This window comes from Bufo gargarizans, chromosome 2 (assembly GCF_014858855.1).
Source record: "Bufo gargarizans isolate SCDJY-AF-19 chromosome 2, ASM1485885v1, whole genome shotgun sequence".
NCBI lineage: Eukaryota > Metazoa > Chordata > Amphibia > Anura > Bufonidae > Bufo > Bufo gargarizans.
The window spans coordinates 71,256,580-71,273,778 of record NC_058081.1 but is presented as its reverse complement, the minus strand read 5'-3'; the positions used below and the strand labels follow the sequence as shown (position 1 = coordinate 71,273,778).

Genomic DNA, 17,199 nt, shown 5'->3' with positions numbered 1-17,199 from the left:
CAAATCCCACATCTTCAAAAAAAATATAACAAACTTTATTAAGTCACCACAAAGAATTAAAATACAGTATACAATAGAAACCTGATGAGGGACCAGAATCTGCCCCTACATAAAAAAAAAAAAGGTGTACATCCTGGTTAAAATGAGACCAATGAGACAATAAAAGCTCCAGATTTTACATGTTCACAATGGGAACAGGAGAAAATGCACCCCAAAATGCACTTTTTCCTGAATATAGCAACATCCCATATGTGGGCGTAAACTTCTGGACACGGCAGAGATCAGAATGGAAGGAGCAGCATCTGGATTTAGGGCTCATTTTTTGCGGGACATGCCAAAGTTTTTGTTGGTACCATTTTATCAAATTTTTTGGGAGGTGAGCAAAAATTGCAATTCTGTCAGTGTTTTATTTTTATTTTTATAGGGTTCCCCATATGGTATATATGATATAACTTTATTCTGTGGATTGATACGATTATGATTATACAAAATTTATATAGTTTTTGTTTGTTTTTTCATGTTTTACTGCCTTCTCTATGAGGAGCCCTGCTGTCATGTATGTTCAGAGATAAATCATGACGGCCCAGGACATTTATAGTCTATGGGCGGTCGGCAACTGACACTTTCAATAATTATTATAAATAAATAAGCAAATTGACAATTATGCCCCGGCGCTATAATGAACCCATTAGCACACAAGTATAGAAAAATCTCAGATTTATAACAAGCTGACCTGGGACATGTTCACTGGTCAGCAGAAGCTATCTGTGTTGGTCCCATCCTCACTTTGGAGAAAAATGAAGTTTTAATATATGCAAAAGAGCCTCTAGGAGTAACAGGGGCGTTGCTGTTACTCCTAGAGACGCAGCACTTTCTGCATTCGCTGCACCGTCTGAACTTTGATAATCAGAACCAGACAGTAAAAAACATTTTCACTACCTTCCCTTGTCGATCAAAGTGCAGAGGGCGCAGCAGGTGCAGAAAGAGCTGCGTCTCTAGGAGTAACAGCAACGCCCCCGTTTCTCCTAGAGGCTCATTTGCATATATTCAAATTTCATATGAACATGTGACAAACACAGAGGCTGGCCAGCTGACATGTCTCCGGTCAGCATGTTTTACTGCTATAAATCCAGTGACATAAGCTCTTTAAGTATAAATAAATAAAAAAAATCAAAATTTACTTTTTTTTTACATTTTTTTTTTTACTAATAATGAAAAAAAAAAAAAGATTATGCATGGTCCAAGGTGAGGAAGGCCAAAAAACACATTGTGCAAGCAGGCAAAAAGAGGGAGAAGAGGAGTAGAAGTGTTTTATCAATACTAATTCTGCGATAAATCTCTTTTTTCCCTGTGACATCAAGGGAGTTTAGACTGTATATTCTTTGATAGCAAGCAATTTTTGGCATGGCTAAAAATCCTCTTCCCCCTCTTTTTCATGTTTGCACAGGTTGTTTTTTTCGTTCTTGACCTCGGACCACATATACTTTTTATTTTTCATTCTTTGTAAAAAAAAGTTTTTTTTGTGTGATTTCTTTATCTATATTTAATGCAATTTTGAATGAATTTTTTTCTTGTTAATTCCGTCAACACATTGCATCATCTAAGGTTAAAGGGGTAATCCAACCCTTATAATGACCCCCCAATGCCAGAGCCTCTCATATACATTATACGTGTCGCTCTGGATCCCTGCACGCCCGCTGCTGCATCTCCCCGTCGCTCGAATCAAAACATCTGGCGACGGGGGGAGCCTCCCTAGTGTCTCCCGGGATTTGCAGCTGCGGCCGTGCAGGGATCCGGAGCAACGCGGGGGCTAGGGAGCAGGTAAGTATATTGTATACGAGAGGTCCGGGCATTGGGGGGTCATTATAGGGGTTGGATAACCCCTTTAACCTTACGAAATCTGTCACCAGTTTTATGGTCTCCTAACTAAGGCCAACATAAACTAGTGACAGATCTCCATAGCAAAATGCTGGGTCACTTTCCTTAATTGACTCAGCTGTTTGCCAAAATTTTGTATTGAACAGCTCTAGCGCATGCCGATGAGTCTCCATATTCATGAGATCCTGGCTCTCCCCGCCCACCTGCTGTAAATTCATATAGAAAAAAACTGTCAATCAGAGGCAGTGTCATGGAACCATGAACCAGACGTACAACAAGAGATAAGTGGAAAATAAGAAGGTTTTATTGAAGAGCAAGCCGTAGCAAAGTCCGAACGGATGGCTAAACCGAAGCAGGGTCTTGCGGAGACAGAGGTCAGGAACCAGAAGGGTAGTCAGACGAAGCCGGAATCAGGAACCAACGGGGTAGTCAGACGAAGCCGGAATCAGGAACCAACGGGGTAGTCAGACGAAGCCGGAATCAGGAACCAACGGGGTAGTCAGACGAAGCCGGAATCAGGAACCAACGGGGTAGTCAGACGAGGCCAGGATCAGGAACCAGAAGCAGCAGCAGTCTTGGAAGCATGTGAACACAGGAGGACCAAGCAAGGAACTGAAGCCACAGACCTCCTATATATATGAGCTAGGCATCCAGCTCCTCCCAGTGGGAAGGAGGAGCCGCAGGGTGGGAGGCTACAAGAAAACCCAGAAACCAAGATGGCCGCCAGCACATGTCAAACGAAGGGAACAGCAAGGAGGTAAGACCATGACAGTACCTCCCCCTCAAGGGCCCCTCCTCCGCGGAGTAAGGAACGGTTTCTGAGGGAAGCGTGCGTGGAAGGCTCGGAGCAAGACAGGAGCATGGACATCTGCGGAGGGAACCCAGGAACGCTCCTCTGGACCATAACCACGCCAATGGACCAAAAACTGCACCCGGCCGCGGACCAGGCGTGAGTCCAGGATATTGCTCACCTCATACTCCTCACGATTGCCCACTTGGACCGGACGAGGCCGAGGAATCGAGGAAGTGAAACGATTACACACCAGTGGCTTCAACAGGGAGACATGAAACACGTTGGAGATCCGCATGCCAGGAGGAAGCGCAAGGGCATAGGCTACCGGGTTTACCCTGCGAAGCACTCGGAAGGGACCAACAAAGCGAGGCGCCAGCTTGGGAGTGGGCACTCGAAGGTTGAGGTTGCGGGTGGACAACCATACGCGGTCTCCGACCTGGTAGGAAGGAGCGGGCGCTCGTCTGCGATCAGCCTGGAGTTTCTGGCGCTGCGCAGAGACCTCAAGGGACCTCTGGATCTGTACCCAAGAAGCACGTAGGACGGAAAGGTGATCCTCCACAGCCGGAATATCCTGGGGAGAGAATACCTCCGGTAACACGGCAGGTTGGAACCCATAATTGGCCATGAAGGGAGACGTCCCAGAGGAAGAGTTCACCGCCGTGTTCCTGGCAAACTCAGCCCAAGGCAGGAGGTCAACCCAATTGTCTTGGTGATCGGAGACATAGCAACGAAGGAATTGCTCCAAGGCCTGATTGGATCGTTCTGCGGCCCCATTGGACTGAGGGTGGTAGGCCGAGGAGAAAGAGAGATGAATCCCCAACTGGGAGCAAAAGGCGCGCCAGAACCTGGACACAAACTGACTCCCCCGATCCGACACAATCTCCTTGGGCAAACCGTGCAACCGGAAGACCTCCCTGGCAAAAATCGAGGCCAACTCTTGTGCAGAGGGTAACTTCTTGAGAGGAACACAGTGGCACATTTTGGAAAACCGATCCACAATCATGAGAATGACCGTATGGCCTCGGGATGCAGGGAGGTCCACAATGAAATCCATCCCCAGGTGTGACCATGGACGCTCCCCGGTGGCTATGGGTTGCAAAAGGCCCAACGGAAGGTGCCGAGGGGACTTACTCTGGGCACAAACGGAGCATGCCGCTACATATGCGGCGATGTCGGAACGTAGAGAAGGCCACCAGAACAGACGTGAAACCGCCCAGGACAGCTGATTCTTTCCAGGGTGCCCCGCGGCCTTGGAGTTATGGTAGGTTCGCAACAACCGAGTGCGCAACTCCTCAGGCACAAAACATCTGCCGTTGGGTCTCCCAGAGGGAGCACCAGATTGAGCCGCCAAAATCTGCTCACCCAGAGGAGAAGTCAGGCTGGTGCGAATAGCGGCCAGGATCTGATTCGGGGGTATGACCGTAGTCGGAATCGACTCCTCCCCGGACAGCTCGGAGTACTGCCGTGATAAGGCATCCGCTCTGATGTTCTTGGAGCCGGGTAGGTAGGAGACCACGTAATTAAAACGTGACAAGAACAGAGCCCATCTGGCCTGACGTGGTGTCAATCTCTTGGCCTCAGAAAGGTAGGTCAGATTCTTGTGGTCCGTCAGGATGAGAACCGGAACCACCGAGCCCTCGAGCAAGTGCCTCCATTCTTTAAGGGCCTGCACGATGGCCAATAACTCCCTGTCACCAATCTGATAGTTGCACTCCGCGGAAGACAGTTTCCGGGAGTAAAACCCACAAGGAAGCAGAGGACCCTCTGGTGTTCTACGCTGAGACAGGAGGGCGCCTACTCCCGTCTCAGACGCGTCCACCTCGAGGACAAAAGGCAACCCAGGGTTGGGATGCGACAGAATCGGAGCCGACACAAAGGCGGACTTTAGAGCCTCAAAAGCTCGGATGGCCTCGAGCGGCCAGACCTGCGGATTACTGCCCTTCCTGGTCAGATCCGTGAGAGGCTTGGCTAGCATGGAAAAGTCCCTGATGAACTTCCGATAATAATTGGCGAAGCCCAAAAAGCGCTGCAGGGCACGAAGCCCACTGGGCTGGGGCCACTGTAAGACAGCCGAAACCTTCTCAGGATCCATGGAGAACCCCTCAGCGGAAATGATGTAACCTAAGAAGGTTACCTGGGATCGGTGAAATTCGCATTTCTCAAGCTTACCGAACAGCTTGTTCTCTCGTAAGCGTTGCAACACTCGTCTGACATCCAGAATGTGGGCCTCCATGGATGCAGAATATACCAAGATGTCATCCAAATAGACCACCACACACTGCTGCAACAGGTCACGGAAAACATCGTTGATGAATTCCTGGAAGACTGCGGGCGCATTGCACAACCCAAAGGGCATAACCAAGGATTCATAATGACCGGTCCTGGTGTTAAACGCGGTCTTCCACTCATCGCCCGCCTTGATCCTTACCAGGTTATATGCCGCCCTCAGGTCGAGTTTGGTAAAGACCGTGGCCCCTTTGAGGCGATCGAACAGCTCGGAAATCAAGGGTATCGGGTAAGCGTTCTTGATCGTGATGCGATTGAGACCCCTGTAATCGATGCAAGGCCTCAACTCGCCGCCCTTCTTTTTCACAAAGAAAAATCCAGCCCCTGCCGGGGACGAGGATTTGCGAATGTGTCCGCGTGAAAGCGCCTCCCTCACGTACTCCTCCATGGCCTCATTCTCCGCTACCGACAGTGGATAGACTTTGCCACGAGGAGGAACGGCACCGGATTGTAACTCTATGGCACAATCGTATGGGCGGTGCGGAGGTAGGGCAACCGCGCGCACCTTATCGAATACATCCCGGTACTCTTCGTATTCAGGAGGCAACAGAGAGTCCGAGGAAGTACACAGCAACTTGACAGGCCCATGGATGCAACTAGCCCCACACTGCGGTGACCACGAGAGGATCTCGACCGATCTCCAATCGAAAGTCGGATTATGCTTCTGGAGCCAGGGGTACCCCAAGACCACCGAGTAGTGTGGAGACGAAATAACCTGGAGACAGACCGACTCTCTGTGAACGGCACCAACGGCCATCCCCACTGGAAGGGTCTCATGAGTCACGTGTGGCGGCAGAAGGGGTCTGCCGTCTATCGCCTCAAGAGCCAGTGGGGAACCTCGAGGCTGCAGAGGAATGGAATTGGCGGCAACGAACACTCTATCAATGAACAAACCACCAGCACCAGAGTCCACCAACGCCTGGGTCGTCACCGAGCCCCCGACCCAGGAGAGGACAACCGTGATCAGTGGTTTGTCAACACGGGAAACCGGGGACGAGGAGACTCCACCCAAGATCTGCCCCCGACAGGACCTCAGGTGCGAGCGTTCTCCCGGACGGTTCGGACATGCCAACCGAAAATGCCCACCGAGACCACAGTACATGCATCGGCCCTCGCGTCTCCGGAGTACCCTCTCCCCCTCAGACAGGCGAGCAAACCCCCGCTGCATGGGTTCACCCCCAGACAAGTCATCCCCAGGAGGCGTGGGAGGAGAGGGAGGCACGGGTGGGACAGCAAACGTAGGCGCCAATCTGTTAGGAGACCTCCGCAGGCTCTCCTTAAAGGAAGGTCTCTCCCTGAGTCTGGTGTCAATCAAAATCAGGAAAGAAATAAGAGACTCGAGCTCCACTGGTAGGTCCTTAGCTGCAACCTCATCCTTCAAGGCATCCGAGAGACCATGAGAGAAAGCAGCGACCAGAGCCTCATTATTCCAGCCCACCTCTGCTGCCAGGGTACGAAACTCAATGGCGTATTCAGCTACGGATCGTGAACCCTGTCTGATGGACATAAGGAGCTTCGCAGCAGAGGCAGCACGAGCCGGCACATCGAATACCTTCCGAAGAGAAGCAACAAAACCGGAAAACTCGGCAACCACCGGATTGTTGTTCTCCCACAAAGGGCTGGCCCAGGCCAAGGCCTTGTCCGAGAGCAGCGAGATCAAGAAGCCCACCCTTGATCTCTCAGTAGGAAAGGCATGTGGCAGCAACTCGAAGTAAATGCCCACCTGGTTAAGGAAACCTCGGCACTGAGTTGGCTCTCCCCCAAAGCGCTGTGGAAGGGGGGCAGAACCGGTCATACCCTGAAACCCCACAGGCGCAGCAACAGGTGTCAGGGTAGACTCTGGCGCAACAACCGGAGCGGCAGTAGGAGCGGGCCCAGGAGCGACAACCGACCCATCGGCAACGGAAGCTAAATGAGCCGTGCGTTCAAGCAGGGTTTGCAACGCCACAGCGAACCGACCCAACAGGTGATCCTGCTGATCAAGTCTGGCAACCAGCGTAGGTAGCGAGGGTGGCCCTGTACCGTCAGAATTCATGGCTTGGTCCTAATGTCATGGAACCATGAACCAGACGTACAACAAGAGATAAGTGGAAAATAAGAAGGTTTTATTGAAGAGCAAGCCGTAGCAAAGTCCGAACGGATGGCTAAACCGAAGCAGGGTCTTGCGGAGACAGAGGTCAGGAACCAGAAGGGTAGTCAGACGAAGCCGGAATCAGGAACCAACGGGGTAGTCAGACGAAGCCGGAATCAGGAACCAACGGGGTAGTCAGACGAAGCCGGAATCAGGAACCAACGGGGTAGTCAGACGAAGCCGGAATCAGGAACCAACGGGGTAGTCAGACGAGGCCAGGATCAGGAACCAGAAGCAGCAGCAGTCTTGGAAGCATGTGAACACAGGAGGACCAAGCAAGGAACTGAAGCCACAGACCTCCTATATATATGAGCTAGGCATCCAGCTCCTCCCAGTGGGAAGGAGGAGCCGCAGGGTGGGAGGCTACAAGAAAACCCAGAAACCAAGATGGCCGCCAGCACATGTCAAACGAAGGGAACAGCAAGGAGGTAAGACCATGACAGGCAGGTGGGCGGGGAGAGCAGTGAGCTCATGAATATGGGGACTCATTGGCATGCGCTGGAACTGTTAGGCTGGTTTCACACGGGCGTTGCGGGAAAAGATGCGGGTGCAATGCGGGAACATGCGCGATTTTTGTCGCACGAGTGAAAAACATTGTAATGCGTTTTGCACACGTGTGAGAAAAATCGGCATGTTTGGTCCCCAAACCCCGAACTTCTTCACAGAAGTTCGGGTTAGGTGTTCTGTAGATTGTATTATTTTCCCTTATAACATGGTTATAAGGGAAAATAATAGCATTCTGAATACAGAATGCATAGTAAAATAGCGCTGGAGGGGTTAAAAAAAAATTAAAAATTATTTAACTCACCTTAATCCACTTGTTCGCGCAGCCCGGCTTCTCTTCTGTCTTCTTTCTTCAGGACCTGGGTAAAGGACCTGTGGTGACGTCACTGCGCTCATTACATGGTCCATCACATGATCTTTTACCATGATGATGGATCATGTGACGGGCCATGTGATGAACGTAGTGACGTCATCAAAGGTCCTATTCCTCACAGAACAAGACAGGAGAGATGCCGGCTGCGTGTACAAGTGGATTAAGGTGAGTTACATATATATATTTTTTTTAACCCCTCCAGCCCTATTGTACTATGCATTCTGTATGCTATTATTTTCCCTTATAACCATGTTTTAAGGGAAAATAATAAAGATCGGGTCCCCATCCCGATCGTCACCTAGCAACTGTGCGTGAAAATCGCACCGCATCCGCACTTGCTTGATTTTCACGCAACCCCATTCATTTCTATGGGGCCTGCGTTATGTGAAAAACGCACAATATAGAGCATGCTGCGATTTTCACGCAACACACAAGTGATGCGTGAAAATCCCCGCTCATGTGCACAGCCCCATAGAAATGAATAGGTCGGGATTCAGTGCGGGTGCAATGCGTTCAACTCACGCATTGCACCCGCGCGGAAAACTCGCTCGTGTGAAAGGGGCCTTAGGGTTTAAAAGTGACGGCAGCAGAAAACTGGTGACGGATTCCCTACAATGCCTCTAAACGTATATGTGTATGGTTTATTTAAGTGATTAACAGGTGTGTATATAGATAGATATATATAATAGTGTCGCCACCGTTTTTTAACATAAGACGCCTGAGGAAGCTGGCATTTGCTGGCGATACATGTATGGTAGAACATGTGTATACCCCCACCTTGGACATTCTGTGCTACATGATGGGTGTAGGTCTTTTTAGCTTTGGTATTGAATGTCATGTCTTATTTCTCTATTGATACATACATGTTTATTTTTAGGAATGCCTGGTACCCATTTTTGTTATTTTTTTGAACAGGATGTACACTTTTATGTAGGGATAGATTCTGGTCCCTCATATGGTTTCTATTGTATACAATATTTAATCTTTTGTGGTGGCTTGAATAAAGTTTGTTATACAGGTGAAACTCGAAAAATTTGAATATCGTGCAAAAGTCCATTTATTTTCGTAATGCAAATTAAAAGGAATTGCATTAATGCAACTTAAAATTTGAATTTTGGGAAAAGGTTCAATATTCTAGGCTCAAAGTGTCACACTCTAGTCAGCTAATTAATCCGTACCCCCTGAGCAAAGGGGACCTCAAAATTGTGACTTTGGGGTTTCATAAGCTGTAAGCCATAATCATCCAAATTATACTAAATAAAGGCTTGAAATATCTCGCTCTGCATGTGATGAGTCTCATATGTTAGGTTCACCTTTTAAGCTGCATTACTGAAATAAATGAACGTTTGCACGATATTTAAATTTTTTGAGTTTCACCTGTATTTTTAGATATTGGATGTGCAATTTGTTCTTATAGTATTGTTGATACCTTATTTCTGAAGGACAATTACAGACAGGGGGTTTCTTTGGTAATAATTTAAAATGGCCATCAGCCAACTGTCCCAGCATGTGAGGAGAACTGGTTGCCACCACTTGCACAGCTGTATAGGGAGGTGAGGGAGCTTCAGTTCACTGCTCTACATTAGATGGTAATGCTGCAATCTTGCCTACGATATGCCATCATGGCTGAGCAGCCTGACAGGAACACTCACCCATATGTAGTATATGCAAGTGCCAGAGCCTCTCATTCCCCTAGGCAGCTTTGCAAGTGGAGGAAGCCAACCCAGCTCACATTTTAAGACAGGTTGCTGGTGGCCATTTTTAATCTTTCCCTGAGAACCCTTATACAGCAAGCATTCCTAAATCACATGGTAGAGACAGTGAAATGTATAGGCAGTCACATATACTACAGAGATAGGATAGTATATTAGTTTAATATGACTTTATTTTTGTAGAATATAATTCTCTCTCTGTATCTCTTTCTCTCAAGCCCCAGACAAACAGTACCAAGAACACCGCTGGAGTGACCAGTCCGAAGGGCCCTATTCCTCCCGCTGCCCTGGTATGAGTACAGGGAATGGGTGGAAGAGCATTTTTGTGTATCTGTGACATTGTGGGGAATATGGAGGGGACGGTGGACAGAGGGCACATTGATAAGTCTGGTCCTCTTGTACGTGGAGAGAAGCCTTCTCGCTGTCCTTTTCTTAGGAAAGTTTGTTTTGTGTCTGTGGTTCAGAGACGTCTGTGGTCTGTCTCTGGGAGGTGTCTCTGTGGGGTCCTGGACTTCTGTTTTAATCTGTCTGTGGTTTAGAAACGTTTGTGGTCTGTCTCTGGAGTGGGACGTCTGTCATCTGTCTGTGGTTTAGATTAGAGTGTTATCTCTCTGTGGGGTAGTTAGAGGTCTGTAATTTGTCCGGTAGTCTATGCCTGTCTTTCCACTCCTCCATTTTTCCAGTCCTCCTGTCCTGACATCTCGTTTCCACTCCTCACTTGTGTCCTTCCGGTTTGGGCTGAGTTTACATGAAGCGAATTTAGTTCCAGTTAGACAGACATCCACATTGGAATACATGGATAATTGGTGGCCATGGCATAAGGTAACTGTCGGCCAAGCACCACAAGCAGCCATGTCCCCCGACCTCCCTATATACAGTGCATGCACAGCGAGAGTACAGACACTGTATATCAGTGACTTATCTCCTGGCACAACATGCTCAATCCTTGTTATCTCCCACATCAACCATCATGGGGCAGCCAGATGTCCACATGTAGTGTTGGCAGATCATGTGATGATAGTGACAAAATAGGGAAACTCTGTCATAATTACTAATTATAAATCTAGCTTAGTTTACATATAGCGTGTAAAAGGATATCCCCAATATTTCTATACACAAACCTGTATTCATCTGAACTAGCCAATCCCATTTTACATGGGACACTCATAAGCATAACTGTGATCACAGGCAAGACAAATAATGTCAGGATCCACACGTTGTGCCCATTCAGATACCTGTTCGTGGAGATTACCACTGTGATCAGACTGTAGAAAAACATGTCTACATGTAAATCCAGCCTTAACTGCCCCCCCTGCTGCTATCCTAAATTTTCCCTGCCGCCTATCCCTCCTTCCTGTTCTAGTTCTCTCCTCCTTCCCATTTCTCATTCTTTCTTCCTCTATAGGAGCCTCAAACCACAGTAATTCATAACCTGGTGGACGGGATAAAGGTATTTGCCATATCTTTACCTCTCTCTTCATATGTCATGTTTCATGCACCTCTTTACTCCAGAGGCACCAGTAGGTAGACCTCCTGTGAGAGAACAGCTCTGCTTACGGTCCCATTCCCCACTTAGATGCTATGTGGAGGCATTGTGCATTTCTGGAACCTTAGAATAAAGGCCATAAGGTAAAACTTCATATTCTGTCATGGGTGCGGTTGATAGGTTTTCTATAGGTCTGTGATAGATCATTGATTGTAGCCTTCTGTGCAGGTGAACTGTTTGCAGAAAGAGGCACAAGACCGTCCCTAGCTAGTTTTCCTTTCAAAGGTGGAACTTGAAACTTCTGGATCCTATTGCAAAATCTGGAAACATCCATCTACTATGCAGGTGCACCTCTGTACCCAGTATAGCAATGCCCCTGCTTCCTATGAGTTCCTTGCAGTAAAGAGTCACTGATAACGTACACAAATACTGGGAAATATGTCTTCCATCACCACATATTTCTCTTCTGTCCAGGAACCATCAGAGAACATTTACAAATATGAGTGTGCACTGATTTATCAAAATAGGTGCAGCCCATCTCTGATCATAGCCAAGGACATACTTTGGTGCAGTTTATCTGATTGTGGGGTACTTACCTTGGGCTGGGTTCACATATGCGCTGTAAACTCTGGCAGATTGGTGTGTATGCTGGATTTCAGCCGGACAAAAAATACTACACACAGCATTACAGTGAATGGGGATCCGGTGGTGCATGGTGGTATCTGTAACAGCGGCTGCTGTGCGCCGCTGTTCCCCTGCTTACCGCCGCGGTTCCGGGGGCGCCGTGTTCAGCGGTGATCTGCAGCCAGTGCTTCTCATTCACCGCTACAGTCCTGGGCTTTGTCTGTGTAGGTACTGTTCTGGGATACACTCCACAGTTTCCTCTCAGCCCTGGCCATAGCATGCTTGCTGCTTGTTTCCTGCAGCACTTCCTTAAGGGCCGGCGCGCGTCACTTCCTGGGCTCTATGGGTTACATCATGTAACCTCGCTGACCAATCCTAGCCCTCCTGTGCATATATAAGTGGCTCAGCCCCCTTCCCAGAGGCCTCAGTGTCAAGGTCCTTGTGTCCTGCTAAGGGTCCTGACTTGTACCTGTATTCCTGGACTCTGCTACCTGTTAGATCTCTCCCTCTCTGCCTGTTCGCCTTGAGGCTCCATTCACACATCCACAATTCTATTCTGCATTTTGCGGAACGGAATTGCGGACCCATACCCGCAATTCCCATCCTGAAAAAAATAGAACATGTCCTATTCTTGTCCGCAATAGCGGACAAGAATAGGCATATTCTCTTACTGCCGGAAATGTTAGGTCCGCAAAAGGCGGAACGCACATTGCCCCTGTCCGTGTTTTGCGGATCCGCAAAACACACATGGATGTGTGAATGGACCCTGACTCTCCTGTTGCCGATCCGGATTGCCTGACCTGTACCTGTGCTGCCTGCCCTGACCTTTTGCTTGTGTGACTACGCCTCAGCCTCATCCTTCGGTCCTGCACCTCTGGTACCTTTCTCAGGTACCTCGTGGTCTGCCTGGACCAGCTGCCTCGTGTGCCTATCCTCCTCAAGAGGTAGCGACCTGGTGTTCCCCTCAGCAAAGTCTATCCCCATGATCAGGGGTACTGTGAAGATCGAGGGGTTCACTTAGAAAACGCCCTTAGAGGAGGTAGGACACGTGGCACAGTGGGTTCACACCGGCTGGTTTGTGACAGTATCTAAGCCGAATACAGTGAACTCCGGCAGTCTGTTTCTCTGCCGGAATAAACTGCTGGAGTTCAAAGCACATATGTGAACCCAGCCTTAGGAACATTGAGAAACACTTCAATTATCTATTATATATAAAGATGGGTCTTATATCCCATACAAGCTACAGTATTGGTCCATCTGCTAGATAATGGCTGTGTTGTCAGGTCACGTTAGGCACCTTGAAAGATCTACGGTACAGTCATGTCTGTGTAAAGCCTACAATTGGAATAGTGTTACTGAGACTTTAGTGTTTTTAATGTCTTTGGCTAGAAGATTGTATTGGAATAATAGTAAGATTTTCATACATAGTTTATAAGCACTATATGGATTTGAGAAATCTCTAATTATTATTGCATCAAGATTTTCTTATCCCAGCGCTTACCTCTCATACTATTTGTTACTCCAGCAGAACATCCAACATCCCCTATCCTCATTTTCACTGACATCTTCCAGACAGCCTGACTGCCCCCTTATACACTGGATTGTCAGCAAATCCTGCCATAGTTGTCAGGATCTAATTAAAAGGGTCTTCCCAGCTTATGCCATCGCGATTGTGGGAGTCTGACCACAGGAACTTCTGAGATCCTGAATCACGGGGCCACAGCGCTGGTTTTGTACTACTTCCCCGTCTAAATTTTCCCAGCACAGTGATACTACTGGGCCAGCAACTGTGCAGGGACCAACAGTGAGCAACGCTGCTGTCTCGATATTCTCAGGATTGGTTGAGGTCCTAGAGGTCATACTCCCACCAATCATAAAGTGATGGCATATCCTATCCCTTTAATATGTTTTGACTTCTTTGTTCTGCCTTTGTCTTATATCATATACCGAATTTTCACCCAGAAAATAATATTTTTTTTCAGCAGACCTCAGATCAGATGCCCAATGTTAATAAGATCCCCAATCCGATCTAAGATCACACCCCCAATGTTATTAAGACCCTCAATCATACCTCAAATCAGACAAAAAAAATAATCAACTCAACTCTCTGTTCCAGATGCCACCACTCATGAGATCCAGCTCTTCCTGCCACGCTTTGCTGTGACTTGACCTTGCACAGAGTGCGCCGACATCCTCAAGTCGTGTGCAAGTCACAGCACAGCATGCGGCACTGGCAGACGAAGACCAGGAAGCGATGGGTACAGTGCCAACACAGGGAGCACTGCATTCACCACTCCCCAGCACTCATGTACTAGTGAGCGCTTCCATACTGCCCCCCCCCCCACATATCTTATAGGGCGAAAAATACATCTACTCTTCTCTAGTCAGATTCAATGCTTCATTTAAACTTTTGATGTTTTTTTGGGCTTTACACAAATACATTGGGGAAAGCAAGATACTGGTAAGGGGAATAATGAGGCCAATTTATTCTTAAGGCTGGGTTCACACCTGAGCGTTTTACAGCGCGTTCCTACGCGCTGTAAAACGCTCAACAAGGAGAAACCAATGATTCCCTATGGGAATGGTTCACACTTGGGCGTTTTACAGCGCGTACGATCGCGCTGTAAAACGCCCGACGCTCCAAAAAGTACATGAGCGACTTTTGGGGCGTTTGTGGCCATAGGACACTGTAGTGAATCACACAAACGCGCGTCAAACGCGCGTTTACTATTACAAAAACGCGCATAAAAATGCACGGCAAAAACGCGCGTAAAACGCGCGTTTGCGCAACGCTCAAGTGTGAACCCAGCCTTAGTACCCCTTGAATATTTGATAAAGTTACTGACCAATATACAGTATCTAAAAGACAATCACTCAAAATATTTTGGCTCCATTTCATACAGTAGCTAACCTCCACACACTTTACACATTGGGTATATTATAGGGGTTTTCTGGGAAAATAATATTTTTTTAAAGGTGTTTTCTCAGATTTTCATGTAGGCCATCAATATGAGATCAGCGTGGCCTGACTCCTGGCACCCCCGCTGACCAACTGTTTGAGATAGCTGTGGTGCTCACTAGGCATTTAGTGGCCTCTTCAAAGCTTACCAAGCATAGCGCCATCCATTTGATAGTGGCTGTGGTAGGTATCGCAGCTTAGCCCTATTCACCTGAATTATTCTGAGCTGCACCTAGGCCATTAATGTGATGTCACATGGCCTAGGAAGAGGTCTTAGCGCTCATGAAGCACTGTGAATGATCACTTAAGGTGCCGGGAGTCTGACCCCACCGTTATCATATGAATGAGCTATCTTGATTATAGGGCCATCAATCTGGAAATTATGGAAAACTTGTTTAAAAAAAAAAATAATGCATTACTCAGCTTACTGATCCACTGCCATTCCAATGCTCTGCAGTCCCCGCTGATCTCCACTTGTTGATCCCATCTTAAGAAATGGCTTGGACTATGTGCTCAGCCAGTCGCTGGCATTCAAAGCTAGTTTCAGTGTATTGAGCCAGTGTGGAAAGCAGGAAGGTGATAGCAGAGTTGGAACGGCAACAACAGAGGATCGGTCACATGAGAAATATGTTTTTCTTTCTAACCCCTCTGAACTTTATTTAAGTTCTATCCCTGGCAAACTCCTTAAATGTCCACACTATATAACTGGCTTATCAATGTTAGCTGGGAGATCTTTAAGCTAAAAGTTAAAGAGTCTAAAGACATGACACTCAAAAGAATGCCAGAAGTTGTTTGTTTTGTCGAGTGGTGAAAGTTTACTATGCAGTTAACTTTTATTGCCATTGAACTGTAGCTAATTTTTGTCCATAACTTGGTGTTGGTTGAAGTTCCACCAGCTTCTCCTGGTAGTCAAGAACATTCTATGATAGAGAATCTATCTCTGGATAAATATGGAGTTTTTTATTATATCACAATTCTCAGCCAGGTCTTGAATATTAAAGCAATCCATTTGTGGTTTTATGCTCAGTACTATAGTGTTTGTCATGGCGATTTAAGAGGGTAGTTTTGTGTTGTTTTCATCAGACTACAAAAGCCAAATGATAATTTGCATGTAACTACATGAACTTATCATATGATTTTCCAACAGATGATGTCTCTAACCATAGTGATTTTCTCTATCTCTAACCACATTGGTTTCCACCCTCACATCTTCCCAAACTCTCCACCATTTTGTTTTGTCTCTCACACAGGAATCTTCAGACAGTACACATACCAACCCAGAGGACGAAGAAATGAAAGGTACAGTAGTTCTACTCGACAACAAAATATCTCATCTCTGTTCCTCCTCAGCACCTACAACGTTTCTAGTGGACTGACCATCTGGTTGATCAATGAGTCTATCCAAACCCTATGAACACCTCACCCTCTTACAAGCATGTCATGTGTCACACCATATAACAACAAAAATGGCTCCTAAATCCAACATGGACTCAGACTTGCCAAACATATGGACACGTACACAGTACAATTACCATGTAACTTATTTGTATTCGTGCCTCTTTAGTCCTACAGTATTCTGTTCTTCCTTATGCTGTTCCTGTATGTAGTTTGTTTGTTCATTAATTCATTCACTCATGGTATAATTTCCAGCTTTTTTTTATGTTTACCTGTCCATTTATGTTTTTTCTTCCAATACCAATGCAATCACAAATAAAATAGTCAACTATAGACTATGCAGCCAGCTGTAGACAGGTAAAGGATTTTTTGGAGTTTTTCTTGGAGGGGTGTTATAAGATTCCCATAGAAAATTAATTGATAACTTAAACAGATATAATGCCATTAATACACAGGACATCCTCTGCCCTTTAGGCCTCATGCACACGACCTTTGCATTTTTTGCGGTCCGCAAAAAACGGAAGCCGTCCGTGTGCATAACGCAATTTGCAGAACGGGACAGGCGGCCCATTGTAGAAATGCCTATTCTTGTCCGCAAAACGGACAAGAATAGGACATGTTATATTTTTTTTTGCGGTGCTACGGAACGGAGCAACGGATGCGGATAGCACACTGAGTGCTGTCCGCATCTTTTGAGGGCCTTTTGAAGTGAATGGGTCCGCACCCAAGCCTCAAAAACTGCGGCTCGGATGCGCACCAAAACAACGGCCGTGTGCCTGAGGCCTTAGAGTATGTTCACACAGTTGTATTAGCAAACTGAAAATTTAGGCATATGCCCCAATCAGCATAAAAATTTCACACGTTTTCTTTGATGTTTTTTGATGCATTTGTGTGTGGAAAATGTGGTTTTTAGGCCTTCCACTATGGGGATTTTCACTCAGAATCTGCACTTAGAATGAATGATACATAATTTTTTTCCATGATGCGGGTTATCAATCAACACAGAATAAAACCCTCCTTATGAACAACATTTTCTTATTAAAAACAATGGGAGGCAG

General features: G+C 47.0%; 1 protein-coding gene across 3 annotated transcripts in view; it reads left to right on the top strand.

Annotated features, from left to right (window-relative positions):
• The window catches only part of CAMK2B (calcium/calmodulin dependent protein kinase II beta), a 126,787-nt gene that overhangs the window by 89,249 nt on the left and 20,339 nt on the right, over nt 1-17,199 (top strand). For all 3 annotated transcript variants that reach the window (XM_044279170.1, XM_044279169.1, XM_044279171.1), the window contains 3 exons: nt 9,896-9,967; nt 11,083-11,127; nt 15,997-16,045. In XM_044279170.1, the coding sequence (XP_044135105.1) occupies nt 9,896-9,967; nt 11,083-11,127; nt 15,997-16,045 (166 nt within the window). The remainder of the gene's footprint in view (nt 1-9,895; nt 9,968-11,082; nt 11,128-15,996; nt 16,046-17,199) is intronic.